Raw genomic sequence first — 23,901 nt, forward strand, 5'->3', positions numbered from 1 at the left:
CATAGCAAGGTGTATGAGAGGGAAGGGTGTATGTCAGAAGAAAATGTGTGAATGTATGTCAATGCATGTGATAGAACCAGTGCAGAAGAGAAGTAAAAAGAACTATGCATGGTAGGAAATCAGAAATGAATAGAAGAAAATAAAAACTATTTGACACCATAATTACTTTGAAGAACAGACTGCTCTCATAAGCCTCCTAATGGAAAGAATTAATGACCCACAAAAATTAAAAAATCACTTTGTTTGGCTTTGGAATGCAATATTTTTATAGCTAATTTGCTTTTATAATTATACTTTAATCCATTTTATATTAATGTTTAATACTTCAGGCATTCTATACTACAAATAACAGAGAAGGCTTCTGAAAAATATTTTGAGTTTAGAGGGTTGAAAGTAATTCAGGGTTAATTGTGTTTTTTGGGATGTTTCTTCTATTTTTTCTCTTACCCTTTGTTCCTCTTCTAGACATGAATAGAAATTGCTACCTCTGTACTGTGGAGGGGAAATTTTTATTAACGTAGGGGAAACGTTCTTAAAATGAAAGTTTTCACATTTCTGAGCAGAATACGAAGGTTATTTGAAAGTCACTCAAAGGACTGGGGGTGGGATTGCTGCTACTGCCTGGAGGCAATGAAATAACTGCATTTTCATCTTATTTCATATACTTAAAGGTTCTCTGCCACCTTGCTTTCTTCTTCTAGCTTTATGTCCAGCCCTCCACAAGACTTAGTATATGGCAGTCTAAGTCTCACTGTAAATACAGTATTTGTAACTGGGAGTAGTAAGAGTCAGCTATGCTCTTGTTTACTAGTTATGTCTCTTGCTTTTATCTTCCTTGTATTAACTTGGGCACAAAAGATCTCCACTGCACTACGCTGCTGCCAACTGTAATTACCAGTGCCTGTTTGCTCTTGTGGGATCAGGAGCAAGTGTGAATGACCTTGATGAAAGAGGCTGCACACCCCTGCACTATGCAGCTACATCAGACACAGATGGCAAGTAAGTACCATATGAGTGAGAGTGGAGGATCAGTTATTTCTATAAACTGGCATCTTCCGCAGGGATGTTTTTGTTGCAAATTTGTATTTCCTCTTTGTATTTTTTGTTGATTATCTTTGCCCTAAGTCTATTTTGGGAAATAAATTGGTTTCATAGTTATTGCTAAATCATAGTTATTACTACCTATTCTCAGCACCAGCCTTACTAGCTGATCTGGTGGAAGAAAGACAAAGGTCCCTTTTTGTCCTGCCTGCCAAAAGAGCATCTTAATATCACTTTTATGTTTTTTTCCACCTGACTTCTCAGAGGCTACAGCCATGAATATATCATGGGGAAAGGGAGAGAGGAGGTATATGAGTAATGTCATCAGAAGATTGGGTAGACATTGGAATACAGGTATCCTTCAGAGGTAGACAGTTCAGGTTTGCAAGGAACCCTTGTAAATTGGTGTCCAAAAGGTAGTAATTGAACTGGCAGAATCTGGCACGTAGTAGGTACTACATGTTGCTTAAATAAGTAAATTAGATGACAGAATAAGTAAATGTTGGCCAAGAATGAATAAGTGAAAACAAGAATAAAAGATGCATAAACTGTTCCATAAGTATAATATTCACCTGAAGTTACCAGACCTATTTGTAATATCTTGATACATTTTTTTTTTTTTTTTTCGTGGAAGAAAATAAACTCGTTGAAAACAGAAAAGATTTTCAGTGTCTGGTAATTCCCCATGGTGTGGGTCAGTGAAAAGTAAAAATAAGTAATGGTTTCTGGGGAAAGATGTTATAAAATGTAGTTCCTATAACATAGAATTATTCAGTTTTTAACGTTTACTTTTTACCCTCAAAAGAAGAAGCATAATTCAATTCTTCACAAATGTTAATTTAGTATAAACTCTTTAATTTCAAAACAGTTTTTATAAGTAACTTTTTTTGTGTTGGATTGTGGCTAAAATTCTAGGGATTTTTTTTGTTTTTGTGGGGTTTTTTGTTGTTTTTTGCTTGGTTTGTTTTTTGTTTGTTTGTTTGTTGAGATGGAATCTCGCTTTGTCACCTGGGCTGGAATGCAGTGGTGCAATCACAGCTCAGTGCAACTTCCACCTTCCAGGTTCAAGCAAGTCTCCTGCCTCAGCCTCCCAACTAGCTGGGACTACAGGTGCCCACCACTATGCCTGGCTAATTTTTGTATTTTTAGTAGAGACTGATTCACCATGTTGGCCAGGCTGGTGTCAGACTTCTGACCTCAAGTGATCCACCCACCTTGGCCTTCCAAAAAGCTGGGATTACAGGAGTGAGCCACTGTGCCCAGCCTAAAATTCTAATCTTAAAGGCAATGGAAATGTGTACTTTATTTGCAAGAATATAAAGTATGTTTTTAGATAGGAACTATTTAAATAAAATCTATGATAAAGACTATAAATTAGAAAATTCTTTGGTAAACTTGGATAAGTAGATTATCCCTAATTTATCAGTTTTATAATTTCATGGTTTGATGTATAGATTTGCTTAAATTAAGTTATACCTTTTATCACCATCTATAGTCCTTTACCACTACTTTCACAGACTGGATATTGGGTGCAGCTCATTATGATCAAGATTCCACTGAGAGATTGTGTCCCACATTCCTTCCCCCCAAAAAAGATTACACTTTGACCCTTCTGCCCTTAGACAAATGCACTAAACCTGGATACACACACACACAAAACCACAAAGGAATAACATATAATTCAACCCATAGTGTTGGAGATTTGTGGTTTCATTGTAAGCCAATCTACTTTTCCTATAGAAGGGTACTAGTACTAAAATCACTAGTTTTCTCACTGAATATAAACTGTTTTGAACAAGTAGGCAGTGACTTTTATTATTTAAATATTTAATCCTCAGTATGTACACTAAACAGCGTGATACACTGGAAAGAACGTGAGCCTTGGGATCAGAAAGACCCAATTTAAATCTTGGAGTTTCCGTACTGTGTACCCATTTGAGCATGAGCAAGTAATTGCTAAGCCAAAATATTCTTTATTTGTAAAAGGAAAATGAAACCTCCCTGTTAGAGTTGCTGGGAAAACTAAAAGAGACTGCATAATCTAACACTGTTAATGGGAGCCTCTGTTTCCTATGTTTATTAACTATCAAAATCCCAGAGAGCCTGTCGAATGTCGTCATTTATTGATTCAATGATTTGTTCTGTGGGAGCCTTGTGGAAAATATAAGCCACAGTAATTTTTCTGGGATACCAGAGACATCCTTTTAATAAGTGATTGTTTTGGAGGCTTAAACAGTGGCATTAAAGGATTTATTTTTTCTTAAATTGTAAGAAATATTTTTCTTAAATTGGGTACAATTTTACCTAGTTGTAATTGTATTCCCAGGAATAGCTTGAGTAATAAGAGTATCAGCCATAATTCATTCATTTTGCCAAAGCAAGAATGAAATATTTTCTAAAAGAAGAGACAGATTTCTCAGAGCTTCTAATTGCTATTGTTCAGTAATGTACGTTTTCTTACTTGTTTTTTTAAATGCTTGGTTTTTTGTTTGTTCTTTTTTTTTTTTTTTTTTAAGCTAATCCCCTGTCAGCATCACAGTTTCTAATTTAAAGCTCCCCAGGAAAAGTTGTTGTTTATACTTTGGAATTTTTAACAATCTGACATTGGTTTTCTGCTGTTTAGGACCAACATACAGTAATTACAATTCTGCTCTGCCTTATATCCCTTCATCCTCACTTTGAGTAAATAATTGGAAAAATACATGAAATCTTCCCTGACTCATTCTAGTCATTCTGCTAGTCACCCCGATTGTCCTGATGCCTGCGTTCTTGGTAGATAGTCATTCAGCAAGTCCTCTGAAGTGTCTTTATTTTACATCATGTAAGAATCCAGCAAACAAATACATGGCTACTATCACAATAAACATATTAAATATGTGAAATATTAATAAATGTATTTGCCTGTTGCAAAGACATATAGGGTTGTCTTTGAGCAGGATGCCATGTGGGTCTTCTCCACACCTGTGTGTAGTAGGTATATAAGAGAAGGGAAACTGGAGGGCTGTTTTTCCTGATTATAAGGAAGAAATTCCCCTCATACCAGCTCTCCTGAGATAATCACCGTCAACAGTTGTATTGCTGTATGTGTATGTAGATCATTTTTTGTTCCTCACAGCCTTAATCAAAGTCGAAGCCCTGGTATATGTTATAAAGTCTTTTCTATATCATATATAGTTTTAAAAAATATTTTATGGGTTATCTCTAGCCTGCACCTTGTAACTCTTCCATCCTCTATCCATTACCCAGTTCTAAAACCTCTTCCACATTTTAGATATTTGTTTCAGCAACATCGTAACTTCGCAGTAACAATTCTCGTAGTCTGTTTGAACTGCTATAACAAAGTACCAAAAACTGGGTGGCTTGTAAACAACAGAAATTTTATTTCTCACAGTTATGGAAGCTGAGAAGTCAAAAATATCAAGGCACTGGCAGATTCAGTGTCTGGAGAAGACCCACTTCCTCTTTGAGGGCATATTCTTGCCATATCCTCACATGGTAGGAGTGAAAGAGCTCTTTTGGGCCTTATTTGTAAGGACACTAATCCCATTCATGAGGGAGGGCTCTGCCCTCTTGACCTAATCACCCCCTAAAGGCCCCACCTCCTAATAACATCACCTTGAGGTTGGAATTTCACCGTGTGAGTGGGTGTGGGGAGACACAAACATTTAGACCACAGTAACACTCTTAGGAAATGGGGCTATATTTTTACTTCTAATGGCAATTAATTTTTGTCTGTTTTCAAACTTCATAAAAATGGGATCATGCATTTTTTTGTGTGTAGAGGTTTTGTAATGCTGAGATTTATTCCTATGTTTCTGATATTTTTTATTACCAAAATCAATCTTTAAATTTTTTTGTGTTGATATATAGAAGATATATTTGCCTTTTGTATGTGACTTACATTCAACAACTTTGTTAAGCTTATTTTGTATATGTATGTAAGAGCAATGTTTGATACTAGCTCTGCCTTTTACTATGGTACCTTCGCAAATTACTTAACCTCTCTGTGCCTATTTCATCTGTGAAATGGAGATAATAGTCTAAACTCAGTCACGACTATGTAGAGTTTAAAGTGGTTTAGTATACATTAATTGCTTGGAGCAGTTCTGACACATCCTAATCTTCCTATAAAGGTTAGTTGTATTTTTTAAAACTGATTTTTTGGGCCGGGGTGGGGTTGTGGGTGGTGGTAAGAACTATTGTATGCCATGGGAAGAGTAGAGAGGAAGGAGGGCCTCTGGGAGTGACAATACCACATCTGTTTTCCTGCCTGAGTGGTCCTTACCCAGGGCTCTGACCAGCCATGGGACACATGAACTTGAATCAGTCTGAACTTGCATTAGAAAAGTGGTAGAGTTCATTAGTGGTAGGGTAAGAGTAGGATAAATTTAAATAATTTGAAATGCATTCTGATTTTAACCTTTGTGGTTAGTGGGGATGAAGATACTTAATTTGCCTAACAACGAGGAAAAATTATAACAGAATATTGTTTAGCCTTAAGTATTTTTTCAGATTTTGTGTATATATTTTATTTCAGAGGACAGATTATAGAAAATCTTCATTTCTTAATTGTCTGGGTTTTATAAAATGAGCATGTGTTAATGTACAAGCAGAAAAAAGTGTAGACAGACTCTCCTGCCCCCATCCTCTAATGAAGTCCACATTTTCAAGATCAAGTAATTTTGTGATTCAGTATTTTATAAGCACCTAGTTAACTTATAACAGTAACTGATTAACCGCTGTTCCAAAACTTTGTGGGAACGTAGAACAATGGATAAAGAGAAGACCTGAGGTGGTTTAGTCCTTGGTTTGCCATATTCTAGCCAAAAGGATTTGGGAAAAGTCAAAATTTAACTTAATGTCAGTAATCTTTTTCATTTGTTAGAGATAATGCTTACCCAGAGTAATTGTGAAAATTTATATTGTTTAGCAAAATCTGAAAGGTATGCCAGTAGAAGAAATTATATTAGAATAAGTCTTGTATTCAGGTCTTAGTAAGGGAGAACCATTTCTGTTTTATCACCAACATCTAGAGAACTTGATTAAATTTTTTTTTAATGCCCTTGGGTAAAATGTTTTTGCCTGTAAAGTATTCCTACAGACTTGCAGGCTTTTTCTACATCCCAGTGAGCACTGTCCTCTGAATTGGGCACCAATGAAGGCTATGTACAAACAGAGTTCACACACTGACTAAAACGCTTCCTTTTCCTGACATGTCCTCAGAGCTAGTTTGTAAAACAAAACAAAACAAAACACCAGTCTTGTTACTTTAGAGCCAGACTTGGGTTTTGTTTTGTTTTGTTTTTATCATAGTGATACCCACTTTAACCTTTTTTTTTTGAGACAGAGTTTCGATCTTATTGCCCAGGCTGGAGTGCAATGGTGCAGACTTGGCTCACTGCAACCTCCGCCTCCTGGGTTCAAGTGATTCTCCTGCCTCAGCCTCCCGAGCAACTGGGATTACAGGCATGCGCCACCACGCCTGGCTAATTTTGTATTTTTAGTAGAGACAGGTTTCTCCCTGTTGGTCAGGCTGGTCTTGAACTCCTGACCTCAGGTGATCTGCCTGTCTCCGCCTCCCAAAGTGCTGGGATTACAGGCATGAGCCACTGCACCCAGCTTAATCTTATTTTTTTATTATGCTTGATTCCAAAGAATTTTAGCTGAACATAAATGTCAAAATTGCACTTAATGATAAATATTTGCTGCCACTGAAGATATTACAATAAAGATTCTGAAAGTAATTTCTAAGAGATCTAAACCTTTTTAAGAAATTCAGCATTTAAGGAAATAAGTGTTAGCCTTGAAATAATGGCTCTCATATATTTGTGAGCTAGAGTTACTGAAAGATTAGTTACATTGCTTTAGAATTTCTTTTCATTTGTTTTTATGTGACTTCAGTGTGATTTTGGAAACTTTTAACAAGGAGTATTTGTTTAAAGAATTTTTTTCCCCAGGTAGTTTAATATTTGGGTAGACATATTTGAATAGCAAACAAATTATCACTGAATAATTATAGACTTGGAATTTGAACATGAATAGACTTTAGATTATTTAGCTGGCTTCTCCATATATCAAATGAATAAACAGAGGCTATTTCACCTTTATGGCCCAAGATCACTGGTACCAAACTAAGGGAGAATTTTTTCATTTCTCTTTCAGTGCCTTTTTTTTTTCTTGCCGTAATAAAATTTATTAAAGTTATAAATTATGGCCTATATACTGTTGTGTTTCTTTGTGTGTGGGTGGGGGTCAGGGGTGGGTTTGTTTTTTGTTTGTTTGTTTGTTTGTTTTTGAGATGCAGTCTCGCTCTGTCACCAGGCTGGAGTGCAGTGGTGTGATCTCGGCTCACTACAACCTCCACCTCGCAAGTTCAAGCAGTTCTCCTGCCTCAGCCTCCCGAGTAGCCGGGACTACAGGCACACACCACCATGTCCAGCTAATTTTTGTATTTTTAGTAGAGACAGCATTTCACCATGTTGGCCAGGATGGTCTCGATCTCTTGACCTTGTGATCTGCCCGCCTCAGCCTATCAAACTGCTGGGATTACAGGCATGAGCCCCTGAGCCCGGCCCTATATAATGTTTTTTAATTAATTTTTTTGTGTGCCATTATACTTTCATGTGCTCAACGTGCAGGTTTGTTACATAGGTATACATGTGCCATGGTGGTTTGCTGTACCCATCAACTCATCATTTGCATTAGGTATTTCTCCTAATGCTATCCCTCCCCCAGCCCCTGACAGGCCCCGGTGTGTGATGTTCCCCTCCGTGTGTCCATGTGTTCTCATTGTTCAACTCCCATGTATGATGAGAACATGCAGTGTTTGGTTTTCTGATCTTGTGATAGTTTGCTGAAAGTAATGGTTTCCAGTTTCATCCATGTCCCTGCAAAGGACATGCACTCATCCTTTTCTATGGCTGCATAGTATTCCATGGTGTATATGTGCCACATTTTCTTAATCCAGTCTGTCATTGATGGACATTTGGGTTGGTTCCAAGTCTTTGCTATTGCAAATAGTGCCGCAGTAACCATACGTGTGCATGTGTCTTTATAGTAGCATGATACTTTATAATCCTTTGGGCATATACCCAGAAATGGGATTGCTGGGTCAAATGGTATTTCTAGTTCTAGATCCTTGAGGAATCGCCACACTGTCTTCCACAATGGTTGAACTAATTTACACTCCCACCGACAGTGTAAAAGAGTTCCTATTTCTCCACATCCTCACCAGCATCTGTTGTTTCCTGACTTTTTAATGATTGCCATTCTAACTGGCGTGAGATGGTATCTCATTGTGGTTTTGATTTGCATTTATCTGATGACCAGTGATGATAACTATTTTTTCTTATGTCTCTTGACTGCATAAATGTCATCTTTTGAGAAGTGTCTGTTCATATCCTTTGCCCACTTTTTGATGGGGTTATTTTTTTCTTGTGAATTTAAGTTCTTTGTAGATCTGGATATTAACCCGTTGTCACATGGGTAGATGGCAAACCTTTTCTCCCATTCTGTAGATTGCCTGTTCACTCTGATGATAGTTTCTTTTGCTGTGCGGAAGCTCTTTAGTTTAATTAGATCCCATTTGTCTATTTTGGCTTTTGTTGCCATTGCTTTTGGTGTTGTAGTCATGAAGTCTTTGCCCATGCCTGTGTCCTGAATGGTATTCCCTAGGTTTTCTAATAGGGTTTTTATGGTGTTAGGTCTTACATTTAAGTCTTTAATCCATCTTGAGTTAATTTTTGTATACAGTGTAAGGAAGGGATCCAGTTTCAGCTTTCTTTCAGCTTTCTAAGGAAGGGCTAGCCAGTTTTCCCAGCACCATTTATTAAATAAGGAATCCTTTCCCCATTGCTAGTTTTTGTCCGGTTTGTCAAAGATCAGATGCTTGTAGTGGTGTTATTTCTGAGGCCTCTGTTCTGTTCCATTGCTCTATAATCTGTTTTGATACCAGTACCATGCTGTTTTGGTTACTGTAGCCTTGTAGTATAGTTTGAAGTCAGGTAGCATGATGCCTCCAGCTTTGTTCTTTTGGCTTAGGATTATCTTGGCAATGCAGGCCCTTTTTTGGTTCCATATGAATTTTAAAGTAGTTTTTTCCAATTCTGTGAAGAAAATCAGTGGTAGCTTGATGGGGATAGCATTGAATCTATAAATTACCTTGGGCAGTATGACCATTTTCACAATATTGATTCTTCCTCTCCATGATCTTGGAATGTTCTTCTATTTATGTCCTCTTTTATTTCGTTGAGCAGTGATTTGTAGTTCTGCCTGAAGAGGTCCTTCACTTCCCTTGTTAGTTGGATTCCTAGGTGTTTTATTCTCTTTGTAGTAATAGTGAATGGGAGTTCACTCATGATTTGGCTCTCTGCCTATTATTTGTGTATAGGAATGCTTGTGATTTTTGCACATTGATTTTGTATCCTGAGACTTTGCTGAAGTTGCTTATCAGCTTAAGGAGATTTTGGGCTGAGACGATGGGATTTTCTAAATATACATCATGACATCTGCAAAAAGAGACAATTTGACTTCCTCTTTTCCTAATTGAATATCCTTTCTTTCTTTCTCTTGCCTGATTGCCCTGGCCAAAACTTCCAACAGTATGTTGGATAGGAGTGGTGAGAGAGGGCATCCGGGAATGCTTCCAGTTTTTGCCCATTCAGTATGATATTGGCTGTGAGTTTGTCATAAATAGCTCTTACTATTTTGAGATACTTTCCATTGGTACCTAGTTTATTGATAGTTTCTAGCATGAAGGGCTGTTGAATTTTGTCGAAGGCGTTTTCTGCATCTATTGAGATAATCAGATAGACCACTAGCAAGACCAATGAAGAAGAAAAGAGAGAAGATTCAAATAGATACATAAAGGGGATATCACCACCGATCTCACAGAAATACGAACCACCAATAGACACATAAAGGGGATATCACCACCAATCTCACAGAAATACAAACCACCATCAGAGAATATATAAACACCTCTACGCAAATAAACTAGAAAATCTAGAAGAAATGGATAAATTCCTGGACACATACACCCTCCCAAGACTAAATCAGGAAGAAGTTGAATCTCTGCATAGACCAATAACAGGCTCTGAAATTGAGGCAATAATTAATAGCCTACCAACCAAAAAAAAAGTCCAGGACCAGATGGACTCACAGCCGAATTCTACCAGAGGTACAAAGAGGAGCTGGAGCATTCCTTCTGAAACTATTCCCTACAATAGAAAAAGAGGGAATCCTCCCTAACTCATTTTATAAGGCCAGCATCATCCTGATACCAAAGCCTGGCAGAGATACAACAAAAAAAGAGAATTTTAGGCCAATATCCCTGATGAACATCGATGCAAAAATCCTCAATAAAATACTGGCAAAGTGAATCCAGCAGCATATCAAAAAGCTTATCCACCACGATCAAGTCAGCTTCATACCTGGGATGCAAACCTGGTTCAGCATACACAAATCAATAAACGTAATCCATCACATAAACAGAACGAATGACCAAAAAAACACATGATTAAATTTATTTTTATTTTATTTCGATAGTTATTGGGGAACAGGTGGTTTTTGGTTACATAGATAAGTTCTTTATTGATGATTTCTGAGATTTTGGTGCACCGGTCACCTGAGTAATGTACATTGTATCCAATGTGTAGTCTTTTATCCCTCACATGGAGTAAAATATGAGGGATAAAAGACTACATATTGGGTGCAATTTGGGGACTCTTCCGCCTGAGTCCCCAAAGTCCATTCTGTCATTTTTGTGCCTTTGCGTCTCCTCATAGCTCCCACTTATGGATGAGAACATAAGATACTCATTTTCCATCCCTGAATTACTTCACTTAGAATAATGATCTCCAACTCCAGATTGCTGTGAATGCTATTACTTTGTTCCTTTCTATGTCTGAATAGTATTCCATGGTGTATATATACCACATTTTTCTTTACACACTCATTGATTGATAGATAGCCTAAATTGACTGGTTTCATATTTTTGCAATTGCGAATTGTATGCTATAAACATACATGTGCAAGTGCCTTTTTCAAATAATGACTTCTTTTCTTCTGGGTAGATACCCAGTAATGGGATTGCTGGATCAAATGGTAGTGTTACTTTTCATTCGTTAAGGAATCTCTGGACGGTTTTCCATAGTGGTTTTATATACAGTGTTTTTTAAAATTATTTTCTTCTTATTTTAATATCACAGAAATGAAATGAAGTATCTCTTATGGATACCTTCTTACCATTTTACTCTGTTTATATACCTCTTCTTAGTCCTCTAATTCAGGTTCATTGAGTTCTGACCTTGGTTTCTTGGGGTTTTGTTTTGTTTAACATCCTTTCTTGAGCTTCATGATGAAAAATTTACTCATTCTGTGTTCTAGATAGATAAATAGTAATATTGCCAATATTATGTACTCACCACCACCAAAAGTTTAATCCTATCCAACGTTGTTTAGGTGGTGGTATAGATACAGACTGTGTAAAAAAGAGCCTTCATGTATTAAAAAAGCCGTCTGACAGACTTTTGAGGTATCCACTTTGAATCAAGAAGATTTTCATGAATGTTTCATTTGCATTTTTATGATACTTTAGTCAATGTTATTTAAATGACAGATTTTTATAGTGTAATACATTTACGATTTTTATATTACTCAAGTATAAGAAAAATTGTCAGTTTTTAATTTCAGACTCTTTTTTATCATTGGTTAATATGCAGGATTTAGAATTTTCAGTATGTTATTGTTATATATAGGTGCCTGGAATACTTATTAAGAAACGATGCAAATCCAGGGATCCGTGATAAGCAAGGATACAATGCAGTTCATTATTCAGCTGCTTATGGTCACCGTCTATGTCTTCAGCTGGTAAGATTCCTGAATGCTTGTGAAAGACCTAATGTGAGTTTATAGTCTAATAATATAACAAAAATGAGAATAAATGGATCAAGAAACAAATTCCATTTTGTTTTCTAACATTTTCAGAATTTATATACATCTTAAGTTCATACTTGTTTTAGTAAGATATATCTCATTCTCTTTTCTTTTTAAAAAAGGAGAAAATTAGATCTCTGAAGAGGGCTACCGATTACCCCATGTTCATGTCTACAGTATTCTCCTGCCCCTTTAAAAAAATATTTTTCATAAGTTTCTAAAAGACTATAACTGTGTCTTACGTGAGAAATAAAAGTCCCTGTGAAAGGAATATATCCCCCATATATTTAGGGAATTCCAAAAGGTGCATTTATTTCACAACCCCTCCTAATAAGGGAGACTCCACTTCTACAAAGAAAGTTTTTATTTCTACTGTGGTCTGATTCTGGAATATAATACCACCATTCACCCAGATTTACCAAACCAGAAGGAAAGTCAAAGAAAAGATACTCATGTTTGTAACAGATACTTTAGGTTAAAGATTCTCTTATTTAGACTTACCTTATTAAATTACGTTAAACTTTGCTTCCCTTCAAGGGGAAATAAAATTCAAGGAGAGTAGATACAAAAGAAAAGGGAGGTTGACAATTATAGCGCTTAGAGCCCTGCTACAAAAATAACTGTCTTCCTACGTTATTATGGATCTTCACACCAAAATTTTAGACCTATGTATATAGATTTGATGTCTATTTTGATATGAAATTGTTTATTCAAAACATCTAATTTTTTGGAGCCAAATGAAGCACAGGTTTAGAGTAAAAGTTAGCAAAGCCCTGTGTAAGTTAAGACTTACTATAGATGAATACTTCCCAAGCTAAATATTTTTGTTTTGACCTTTATTTCAGATTGCAAGTGAAACTCCTCTAGATGTTGTAAGTATTAGTCAATTACCTCCCACCAATTAGTATTACTCAATTCCCTCCTACCAGTTATGTTTATCTATTTGCTGTCATTAAAGCTGAAAGTGTTTTTACATATTAGGCGCAAAGATGGTGACAGAAATCTTGTGTACAGAGGGAAGGAAGATGTTTACTTCGTGGCAATTAAGTAGCATTTCCCCCAAACTCTTAGTTTGTAGCCTGTCTTCAAAGCTCTTAGTCTGTGCTCCTTATCCTTACTACACTTTCATAATAATCATGTTTTATAAGTTTGCTGAGTTGCCAAGTAATACTCTAAAGTGGATTTGAACTGGGGGAGTGGGAGAGAATAATTGCTGTAGTGTGTCTTTCTGACATTTAAAATGCCTCTTCTTTTTCAGTTAATGGAAACCTCAGGAACAGACATGCTGAGTGATTCAGATAATAGAGCAACAATAAGCCCTTTACACTTGGCTGTGAGTACTGCCTTCATAGCCAACTTGATGGCTGATTTACTGAAAATATCTAATACCTATTTGTGTTGACTCAAACTAGTACCATAAACTTTTGGTCCATGTAATAGTTATCATGGAGTTAAAACTTTGAGAACTTTCTTTAATTCAGAGAATTATTTAATGTGCTGGGTTTTTGTTTTTTCTGTTTCTTGCTTTGGGGGAAAAAAAAAGGACAATGATCTTTCCCAGGGCCTTCTGGGGAGAGAAAGGGAGAAAATACAGAAAATATGCCTGTGATGGTGAATTTTAAAATGTGCTGCCCTAGTGGAATGCCTTATAAGTTGGCTAAGCAGATGGTATACACACACATTCTGTAGTATTTCTACAATGTTTTGCTTACTTTGTGATCTTGGGGTGCTAACTGGTTGTGTGTTCACTGGTCCTTCAGTTGCTCACACTATAGGATTTGGCTACATTGTCTGTTATGTCTCTTCCACTTTAAGACTCCTCTAAATTTTTTTCCAGTGTCAATCACTAAATGAAGAAGGTTAGGGAAGAATGTGACAATTTTTTAAGTCAAATGAGAACTTATTACCTTAAATTTCAAATAGATCCTAATCTAGCTTTCTGTACTGAAAGAATTTATTTTTGAGACAAAGCATGTTAGAGTTGTAGGGAAGGGGGGGGTACTTTGAGAATCAGGAGACCAGGGTACTGTCACCAGCTGTTTGTGAGATCCCTGATTTTTAGTAAAATGCTTATAAGGATGTATCCTTAATTCAGTGTGGAGCACTACAAGTTCAGTGATTCATTTGAATGTTTCTTTTCATATGTACTATTATTTTTTCTCTTAATACTCTCCTTGCGTGTGTTTTAACACTGACATATATACATTAAATTTTCTGCCGTTTCTCCCCATGATACTTCCTATCATGTTCTCAATAACTAAGAAAGCATTCTTAAAGCTTTCTACTTCTTTGCCCTTTGAGTCCTTGGAAACACCATGACCTCTCCCAGACATGCATAGTAAATAAGTCTGACAAGGCAAAGCCAGCATGGAAAAAATAGCCATTTTACTATTGATGAAAAGAAATGAAGACTGAGCAGCATCAGCAGCAGCATCATCATTCTCATTATAATAATTTCACTGTCATTTCTTGAGCACTTTCTAGGTCCCAGACTATTTCCCCCTTGCGGAGGTTCAACAAGTAGCATGTTAAAGACTCCCAAAAGCTCTGCAGTCTTTAGGACTTAGTTATCAGTTTAATGATGTTGTTTCCTTAGAAATTTCTCATTTGTATTCTCGCCACCCTTCAATTTGGCAAGTTTCTCTTTTTGTGCTTGCAAATTAACAATGTGCTATACATTGATCAGTGGGTTGGTCTTTCTCTCTCTCTCTCTCTCCCTCTCACAATTACTATTTTTTTGTCAGAGATTTTGTATGTGTAGATGGTAGTAATGGAAGAAAAAAGAAAACATAACGTAAGACGTACCTTCTTAACCATTTCTAAGTGTACAGTTCAGCAGTGTTAAGTATATTTACATTACTATATAACCAATCTCCAGAATCTTTTTATCTTGTAAAGATTAAAACTAAAACTCTGTACCCATTAAACATCTCCCTATTTCTCTTTTCCCCAGTCCCTGGTAATACCAGCCTACCTTCTGTTCCTATGAATTTGACTAATCTAAATACCTCATTTAAGTGGAATCATAACAGTATTTTTTTGTGTTATGTGACTGGCTTATTTCATCTAGCAGAGTTTATCCATGTTGTAGCATGTGGCTGAATTTCCTTCATTTTTAAGCTGAATAATAATCTATTATGTATATGGCACATTTTTCTTTATCTGTTCATCTGACAATAGATGCTAGGTTGCTTCCATCTCTTAGCTATTATGAATAAGCGCTGCTATGACATGGGTATACTAGTGTTTTTAAGCTAAAAATTGAAATAATTTAGTAATTAGATGCAATGAAATATGATTATACCACCACTTTTCCTTTTCATATCTATCTCTAGGAGGTTTTGAGAAGTTACTTTAATTTCTTATTCGAAACTCTCCCATTCAGGACAACTTGGTACAGTAAAAACATACTGATCTGAGGCTCAGGGAAACTGGTCTTGATTCCTAATTTTGCTCATACTGGACATTTGGGCTGCTTCTCTCAGTCCCATACGAGGATATCATGGGGGGAGGCTCTGTGGCAAATCATCATGGCTCCTATTCATTCTCTTGTCTTTTCATTTTTATTTTTTATTTATTCTATTGTTTTTCAGACAGTGTCTCACTCTGTCATCCAGGCTGGAGTGTAGTGGCACAATCACGGCTCACTGCAGTCTTGAACTCCTGAGCTCAAGTGAGCCTCCCTCCCTCAGCCTTCTGAGTAGCTAGGACTATAAGCGCACACCACCATTCCTGGCTAATTCTTTATTTTTTTGTAGAGATAAGGTCTCACTGTTGCCCAGGCTAGTCTCAAACTCCTGGCCTCAAGTAATCCTCCTGTGTTGGCCTGCCAGAGTGCTGAGATTATAGGTGTGAGTGACCATGCCCAACTTCATTTATTATTATTTTTATTTATTTAGAGACATAATCTCATTCTGTCACACAGGCTGGGGTGCAGTGGTACATTCCCAGCTCACTGCAGCCTGTACCTCCCAAACTCAAGTGATCCTTCCACCTCAGCCTCCTGCGTAGCTACGACCACATGCCACCAGGCCCAGCTGATTATTATTATTATTTTTTTTTTTTGGCAGAGATGAGATCTCACTCTGTTGCTCAGGCTGGTCCCAAACTCCTGTTCAAATGATCCCTCCACCTCAGCCTCCCCAAAGTCCTGGGATTATAGGTGTTAGCTACCGCAACTGGCTAACCTCTTCTTTGTATACTGTCTTCTATATAACGTATGGTTCCTCAGAGTTCATTCTTTCAGTGGCATGATTTTCATTGACCTGGTATTGAGGAACAAAGTTAGATATCCTAAAACAGAATTCTGCTACCTATAGTCACTTTAATCTTTGAGATAGTCAAGCTTAAGTAATCAAGTTTCTACACAGATTCATTATAAAGAGATCAGTAAGGCCCAGAGCGACGTTATCTCTTGCTGCTACTTTCTGACATTTTCTACAAGAAATGGCATTGTAGTCCTTTGAAGTTTACTTATTTCTTTATGTCCTGCTCAGCATTTAGTCCAGTGTAAATAATATATGTTCAGTTGCCATGTTGGATTTTGAAATGACTTTTCTGGAAAGCCCTTTTATTAGACTGTATGAAGAAGGCAACTTCGGGCCAGGTGCAGTGTCTCACGCCTGTAATCCCAGCACTTTGGGAGGTTGAGGTGGATGGATCACAAGGTCAAGAGATCGAGACCATCCTGGCCAACATGATGAAACCCTGTCTCTACTAAAAATACAAAAATTAGCTGGGGCGCGGTGGTGTGCGCCTGTAATCCCAGCTACTTGGGAGGCTGAGACAGGAGAATCGCTTGAACCCAGGAAGGCAGAGGTTACAGTGAGCTGAGATCATGCCACTGCACTCCAGCCTGGTGACAGAGCGAGACTCCGTCTCAAAAACAAAAATAAGGCAACTTCAGTCTGACAAATCTTCAGTCTTACTCTTGTACAGCTAGGACAGTGCCTGGTATGTGGTGATATTCAAGCAGGGCTCAGTTACATATTTCTTTGCTAAAAGAATTACTTCTTTTTTTAGCTATGGCACATTATGGGGTAGGTATAGTCAGTTTAATTTAAGAAATCAGAATATTCAAGCACTGACTCAACTCAAGTTGCTAGCTGTCTTTGGAGTTGATGTGGAGCACTGAACTGTGATTAAGAACACAGACTTGGCTGGGCACAGTGGCTCTTGCCTGTAATCCTAGCACTTTGAGAGACCAAGGTAAGAGGATCACTTGAGGCCAGGAATTTTGAGACCAGCCTGGATAGCATAGCAAGACCCTCATCACTACAAAAATTAAAAGAAAAATTAGCTGGGCGTGGTAACGTGTACCTCTGGTCCCTGCTACTCAGGAGGCTGAGGTGGGAGGATCACTTAAGCCCAGAAGGTCAAGGCTGCAGTGAGCTATGATCACACCACTGCACTCCAGCTGGGGCAACAGAGCAAGACCTTGCCTCAAAACAAAACAAAAACAGGCTTTTTGGAATCAGACTTGAAATCAAGGTTTGAATAAATCCCTGTCACACATCCATTGAATGTCTGCCATGAGCCAAGCATTGTATACTCATGAAAAGATCACCTGTCATTTAAACTTTTATTATTTTTAGAATGCCTATTCCCTACCACAGTAGCCAACCTACTATGTTGAATATTAGAAAAATCTGTAGTTAACTTCCTGAATTCTCACTGTAGAAGTTTGGATTATCTTAAATAGGATGATAATATGACGACAAGTTTGCTTATTTACATTTTTTAAAGTATTTAGGAAGTCAGTCTAAATATATATTTTTAAAATTTACATTTTTATTTATTTCTAGGCCTACCATGGTCACCATCAAGCACTGGAAGTGTTGGTACAGTCTTTGTTAGATCTTGATGTCAGAAATAGTAGTGGAAGAACACCGCTAGATCTTGCAGCATTTAAGGGCCATGTTGAATGTGTGGATGTACTCATTAATCAGGGAGCCTCAATCTTAGTAAAAGATTACATTTTGAAGAGGACACCTATACATGCAGCAGGTATGCCGGATATTATGCTTGATTTATTTATTACTTCCTGTCTAATCTCTTTCAATTTCTGGTATATAATATTTCTGGTTAATTGTCTTTAAAATTTTTGACCTTTTTTTTTTTCCCCCAAATCATATGGATTCTTTGACCCCACCAAATAACTTTATTCACACAAATGTCCCTTAATTTACAAAGCCTCAGTCATTCATAAACATTAGGAGTATCCACAGTATTCAAGGAACTTAAATATAATGTATTATACCAATCCAAGTAAACCAAGTACAAAAAATATTCATATAAAGTTGTTTACATGTAGGTCCTAGATTACCAGCTTCTGTGAAAAAAGGAAATAAAAATAGATTTATTAACTAGTATTTGAAACTAACTTTGTGCCTGGCTTAAAACCTCCTTCATGCTCAAGCCTGTCCCACACAAGTGTTTAAGAAGTCATTAAAACTCCCCTGCTCTCATGAAAAGAAGCTCCTCTGCACAAAAGATTTAAGTGCCCCCAAGTAGCTCCCTTCCTCCTGTGGCCTCTCTTGGAAAACAACCTGGGCAGCCTCCTTGCTGATACCTTCTGCAATTTTAGGGGCCCCTCACGGGGCAGTGGCAGTGGATTCATCTTTTGATGATGGCTGCAGATGCTAACATTGGCCAATTCTATGTCACACCTACTGGTTACCCTTTGAGGGCATTTCTCCAGACAGAAGCCCCACTACCGCCAAAGCTTAGGTAGGGCAGGATCAGAGATGCCCCTGTGTTGTTTTGAAGGCTGTGCTGTAGCCTGGACTTCTCCCTCTAAAATCCAGTGGCGTGAAGAGCTGAAAAATGTCAACTTGGCTCTTCAAAAGTTTTCAGACCCAAGGAGATTACCAGGAACTACAACGGTCTGGGGAAATTTTGACTTTAAGTGATAAAATGATTGTATTCTCAGGGAATATCAACAACAAGATTATCATCACTTAAAAAATTTTCTGCCTTGGAAGTTGGGTTTATGTAATAATCTAACTTCTGAAACACTTTATCAACAAAACAATGCAGTATTTCTTTCTGGTAGAAGTTATTTTGGATTGGTATAATCTTTCATTTAACAAGTGATACACATTTTGACTGACTTTACCAGTGTACTGCATTAAACATTTATGCAGACAGGCTTTACAGAGCAATTACTTTATGCAAGAACTATTCCATATTGTGATATTATGATGTAGCAGATAGGTTAAAATATGAAAGTCTATAACCAAGTCAGTGAAATGACTTGTTACCCACTGTGTATCACTGGCAGATGCAGATTCACAACTCTCTATTTTTATAGCGTGATCCTTAAGAATGCATTTGATTTTTTTTTTCTAGTCCTTTGGGAAGCTTACATTTTAGAAGATGGTTGATAACACCCACTGTTGCTCCCAGAGCCGCCTTTCAAAGCTATCAGATGTTCAAGTGGGGCTGAGAAAAATATTTTAATAATAGATTAGAACCGCTAATAAATGTATATACACTACTATATGGTTTGAACAAGAGGTTAAAATGCATTACTTGCTGTTATCTTATTCTGAAAAAGAGTGAAGTTATATATCAGTTTGCAAAACTTGGTGGCGCATGCCTGTATTCCCCACCTAACTTGGGAGGCTGAGGCAAGAGGGTCACTTGAGCTCAGTTTGATTGCACTGTAGGCAACATGATGAAACCCTGTTCCTAAAATATAAAATAAAGAAAATGTGGCACATATACACCATGGAATACTATGCAGCCATAAAAAAGGATGAGTTCGCGTCCTTTGTAGGGACATGGATGCAGCTGGAAACCATCATTCTCAGCAAACTATCACAAGAACAGAAAACCAAATACCGCGTGTTCTCACTCATGGGGGGAACTGAACAATGAGATCACTTGGACGCAGGAAGGGGAGCATCACACACCGGGTCCTATTGTGGGGAGGGGGTAGGGGGAGGGATAGCATTAGGAGATATACCTAATGTAAATGACGAGTTAATGGGTGCAGCACACCAACATGGCACATGTATACATATGTAACAAACCTGCATATTGTGCACATGTACCCTAGAACTTAAAGTATAATAAAAAATATATAAAATAAAAATAAATTTGGTACACTGGATGAGATCTGTGAAAAATAAGTACATTTTAAAAATATTAGTCTACCACTAGAAAAATTATATCATAATTGCAGATCATATGCAGAACTAATTGAAAGCTTGCATGGAGTGGTTGCACTCTTAATAGGTAAATACTGAACAGAGACATTAGCCAGTCCCTTAGAAGTAGTTAACCAATGCCATATAGTTCAGCATAAATCCTACCCACAAAAAGAACCACAGGTTACTGTTAGTGCCTACCTATTCAATAAATGCAAGCCTTGTATCTGTAGATGCCTTTCAAATTTGGAGATCTTTAGAGAGCGTCTATAAGCCATGAAAAGAACACTGAGGGTTTTTTTCTGGAGGTTTACCAGTTCTTTCCCACAGTGATGCTGTGCTTGGTGTTTGGGTATTGAATTTAGATGACACAAACATTCATCAATAGCTACTGTGCACTGGGTGTGAAAGAACTGATTTGAAAAATGATGGGCCAAACAAGATCTTCTTGAACATCCCCAGGTGTTATGACACTGTTTTTTGTTGCTAAGCTGTGAGAGCTGCTGGCAGAGTGCAGCATACAAATTGGACTAGGGTGGGAGAGGTGGTTTAAGCCACAAGTTTAATAACTATTAGTATTTAATATAACTAATATTATATTAGTTATATATATTAGTCGGAGCGTACTGTAGAATATTCGGCACCTAACTTGTTTTTGCTAGTTTTGTCATCTTTTAATTAGAAGAAATAGCGATAGATGTTCATATTCTGTATCATATGCATGATACATTTTTCTAATGTATTTATTTAAACTTCAGACTTTATATATATGAACAGGACCTGAATTTTGCAGAGGATTTAACTTACTTCAAAAGCTCTTTTCTTTGGACTACTTCTACTTGTTGTACCCTTGCCCATTTTATGCATTTGGCCTTAACACATGCATTCTTTAGATGTATAATTTTTCTTGTACTCTATATATATCATTTGAAATTATTTCAGCCGGAAATAACAGAGTACCCTACTGAAAATAGCTTAAGGGGTTTAGTCTCTCACATACAATGTCCAAAGGCAAGCTGGGCATGGTGGCTCACACCTGTAATTCCAGCACATTGGGAGGCCGAGGCGAGTGGATCATGAGGTCAGGAGTTCAAGACCAGCCTGGCCAAGATGGTGAAACGTCATCTTTCCTAAAAATACAAAAAAATTCGCCAGGTGTGGTGGCGGGCACCTGTAATCCCAGCTACTCAGGAGGCTGAGGCAGACAATTGCTTGAACTCAGGAGGCAGAGGTTGCAGTGAGCCAAGATCGCACCACTGCACTCCAGCCTGGGCGACAGAGCGAGATTCTGTCTCAAAAAAAAAAAAAAAAAAAAAAAGGCAATATCCAAAGACAGATTCAGTTCCAGGACTGGTTGTCAGAGCTCTGGATTAAATTCTGTTATTCTCTTACATTTGCATTCATGTTGCAGGAATCATTGCTGCTACTTTTAAGGATTGCATCTAAAATCAGAAAGGAATGGGGGCTTTTCATTATCAGAGATAAAAGTGTTTCCCAGCAGCCTCTAGACTTATCAGCATCTCAGTAGTCAGACCTGGTCCCTGTGCTGCTCACCTTAAAACTGATCGCTGTCAGAGGAGAATGGGGTTGTTGTGATTAACTTGGTATCATCCCTTTGCTGGTATCATGGTATCATCCCTTTGCTGGAGGCAGGGCACTCTTCCTGACCACACTGCCAGACAGCTAAATAAAATGAGCATTCTTTTAAAGGCAGATGATAGGGGATGGGTGCTGGGTGGGCAGTCTGCCTGTCATGTTTTACAGTGAGGAATTCATATTTGTTCAGCTTTAACAATCAAAGGCCATAGAAACCTTCTTTGTACCTATAGTTTTCATTCTTGCATATTAAATTCAGTGAAACTATCCCAAAATTAAATTCTGGAAGATGTGCTCTAAGATGGACATTTTCTATTTTATCATTGTATGTAATTACTGAAATGTTTAAATTTCACTTTACAGCAACAAATGGTCATTCAGAATGCTTACGGCTATTAATAGGAAATGCAGAGCCACAGAATGCAGTAGATATTCAAGATGGAAATGGACAGTAAGTTTCGATAAATAATTGTTGCATCGCAGAAGGGCGTATTTCGAAAACCAGAGTACAGTCTTAAGTGATAGCACTGAACCTATTCCTGTTGTTGCTCAGGACGCCTCTGATGCTATCTGTTCTCAACGGGCACACAGACTGTGTTTACTCACTGCTGAACAAAGGAGCAAATGTAGATGCCAAAGATAAGTGGGGAAGGACAGCGTTGCATAGAGGGGTAAGCAGAAATATGCTCTTTCCTTTCAAAAAGCCTTTATAACTTCATATTACCTAGAACTGAACTAGGTTATGTTTATTTTCTCTTCATTAAATGTTCGTCAAATAGTCTTTACCATTTCTTTCAGTATCTTAGTTTTTAAATGCTAATTTTGAACAATTACAAAGTACAATTTAATCTAGAGAACAATGTTAGAACAATTTTAAAACTCTAAAACTTTGAGTAGAATTAATGTCAATTTGACTTTCCATTATCTCACTTATTTTCTTATACACCTTAATCTTTTTTCATCTTTGAAATATCGTTATTTTCACTGAATACCAAGTTTCTCTCTTCCTGTTTTCATACTATTTGCATTTTAACAGAGTTGTTGCTTTAATTGAATTTTTAAACCACTTCCAATAAAAATACAGAATTACTCCTAAAATGGTAAGTGGCTTTAATTAATGGAAGGATATTGGAGTATGGTCTTTAAAGTTTTTAATTAGCTGAAATTGGCATGTAATGTTTAGCATAATATGTTTGACTACCTGTAAATTATTTTCTTTCAGGCAGTTACAGGCCATGAAGAATGTGTAGATGCATTACTTCAACATGGTGCTAAGTGCTTACTTCGGGATAGCAGGGGCCGGACGCCTATACACCTGTCTGCTGCCTGTGGACACATTGGTGTTCTCGGAGCCCTTTTGCAGTCAGCAGCATCTATGGATGCAAATCCAGCCATAGCAGACAATCATGGATATACGGCACTTCACTGGGCTTGCTACAATGGTTAAGTATACAAACACAAATGCATATCATTCTGTGCTGAACAGAGATAAGTGTAATATATTCAGATATTAATGAAAATGACATATTTATAAGGCAAATTTTAAGTTTAAAATTAGCAAAAACCTTGGGAATAATCTATGTAGGCTCACTTACTAATAATAATTACCGTGTAGGCTCACTCCTGTCCTTTGTCATGCTAAAGCCAAGACACTAGTTGTCAAAGATGTTCTGAGATAAGCCATGAAGTATTTTTGAGGTTTTTTTTCTTTTTTTTTTTTTCGTTTTGGTAGGGTCTTGCTGTGTTGCCCAGGCTGGTTCTGAACTCCTGGCCTCAAGTAATCCTCTCACAGCCTCCCAAAGTGTTGGGATTACAGGCATGAGCCACCATGTAGCCTGAAGTTTTTCTTAGATCTTTATTTCAACAAATATTTAACATTTTTAGGAGGTTTTTACAATGTTTCCATTGCTTTTATATAGTGTGCTTGTATTTTGATTGTGTTCTTTTACTTTTTTTCTTTTTAGAGTCCCACTATGTTGCCCAGGCTGGTCTCAAACAACTGGGCTTAAGCAATCCTCCCACATCGGACTCCCCAAGTGCTAGGATTACAGGCATGAGCCATCGCACCTAGCCATGTTCTTTTACTTTCTAAATAAAATCGTATTAGGGGAAAAATGACCAAAAGTAGGAGAAACAGTGAAATGTATCACATTCTAAACTGAAATCTATGTATGTT

General features: G+C 37.3%; 1 protein-coding gene across 20 annotated transcripts in view; it reads left to right on the forward strand.

Annotated features, from left to right (window-relative positions):
* The window catches only part of ANKRD28 (ankyrin repeat domain 28), a 191,740-nt gene that overhangs the window by 150,586 nt on the left and 17,253 nt on the right, over positions 1-23,901 (forward strand). For all 20 annotated transcript variants that reach the window (XR_013413549.1, XR_013413552.1, XR_013413550.1 and 17 more), the window contains 8 exons: positions 859-999; positions 11,799-11,910; positions 12,822-12,848; positions 13,235-13,309; positions 17,781-17,982; positions 22,089-22,176; positions 22,279-22,396; positions 22,948-23,167. Coding sequence is in view for 15 of the 20 variants with exons in the window: in XM_028843660.2 (XP_028699493.1) it covers positions 859-999; positions 11,799-11,910; positions 12,822-12,848; positions 13,235-13,309; positions 17,781-17,982; positions 22,089-22,176; positions 22,279-22,396; positions 22,948-23,167 (983 nt within the window). In the remaining 5 variants the exon portion in view is untranslated. The remainder of the gene's footprint in view (positions 1-858; positions 1,000-11,798; positions 11,911-12,821; positions 12,849-13,234; positions 13,310-17,780; positions 17,983-22,088; positions 22,177-22,278; positions 22,397-22,947; positions 23,168-23,901) is intronic.

Source organism: Macaca mulatta, chromosome 2 (genome assembly GCF_049350105.2).
Source record: "Macaca mulatta isolate MMU2019108-1 chromosome 2, T2T-MMU8v2.0, whole genome shotgun sequence".
Lineage (NCBI taxonomy): Eukaryota > Metazoa > Chordata > Mammalia > Primates > Cercopithecidae > Macaca > Macaca mulatta.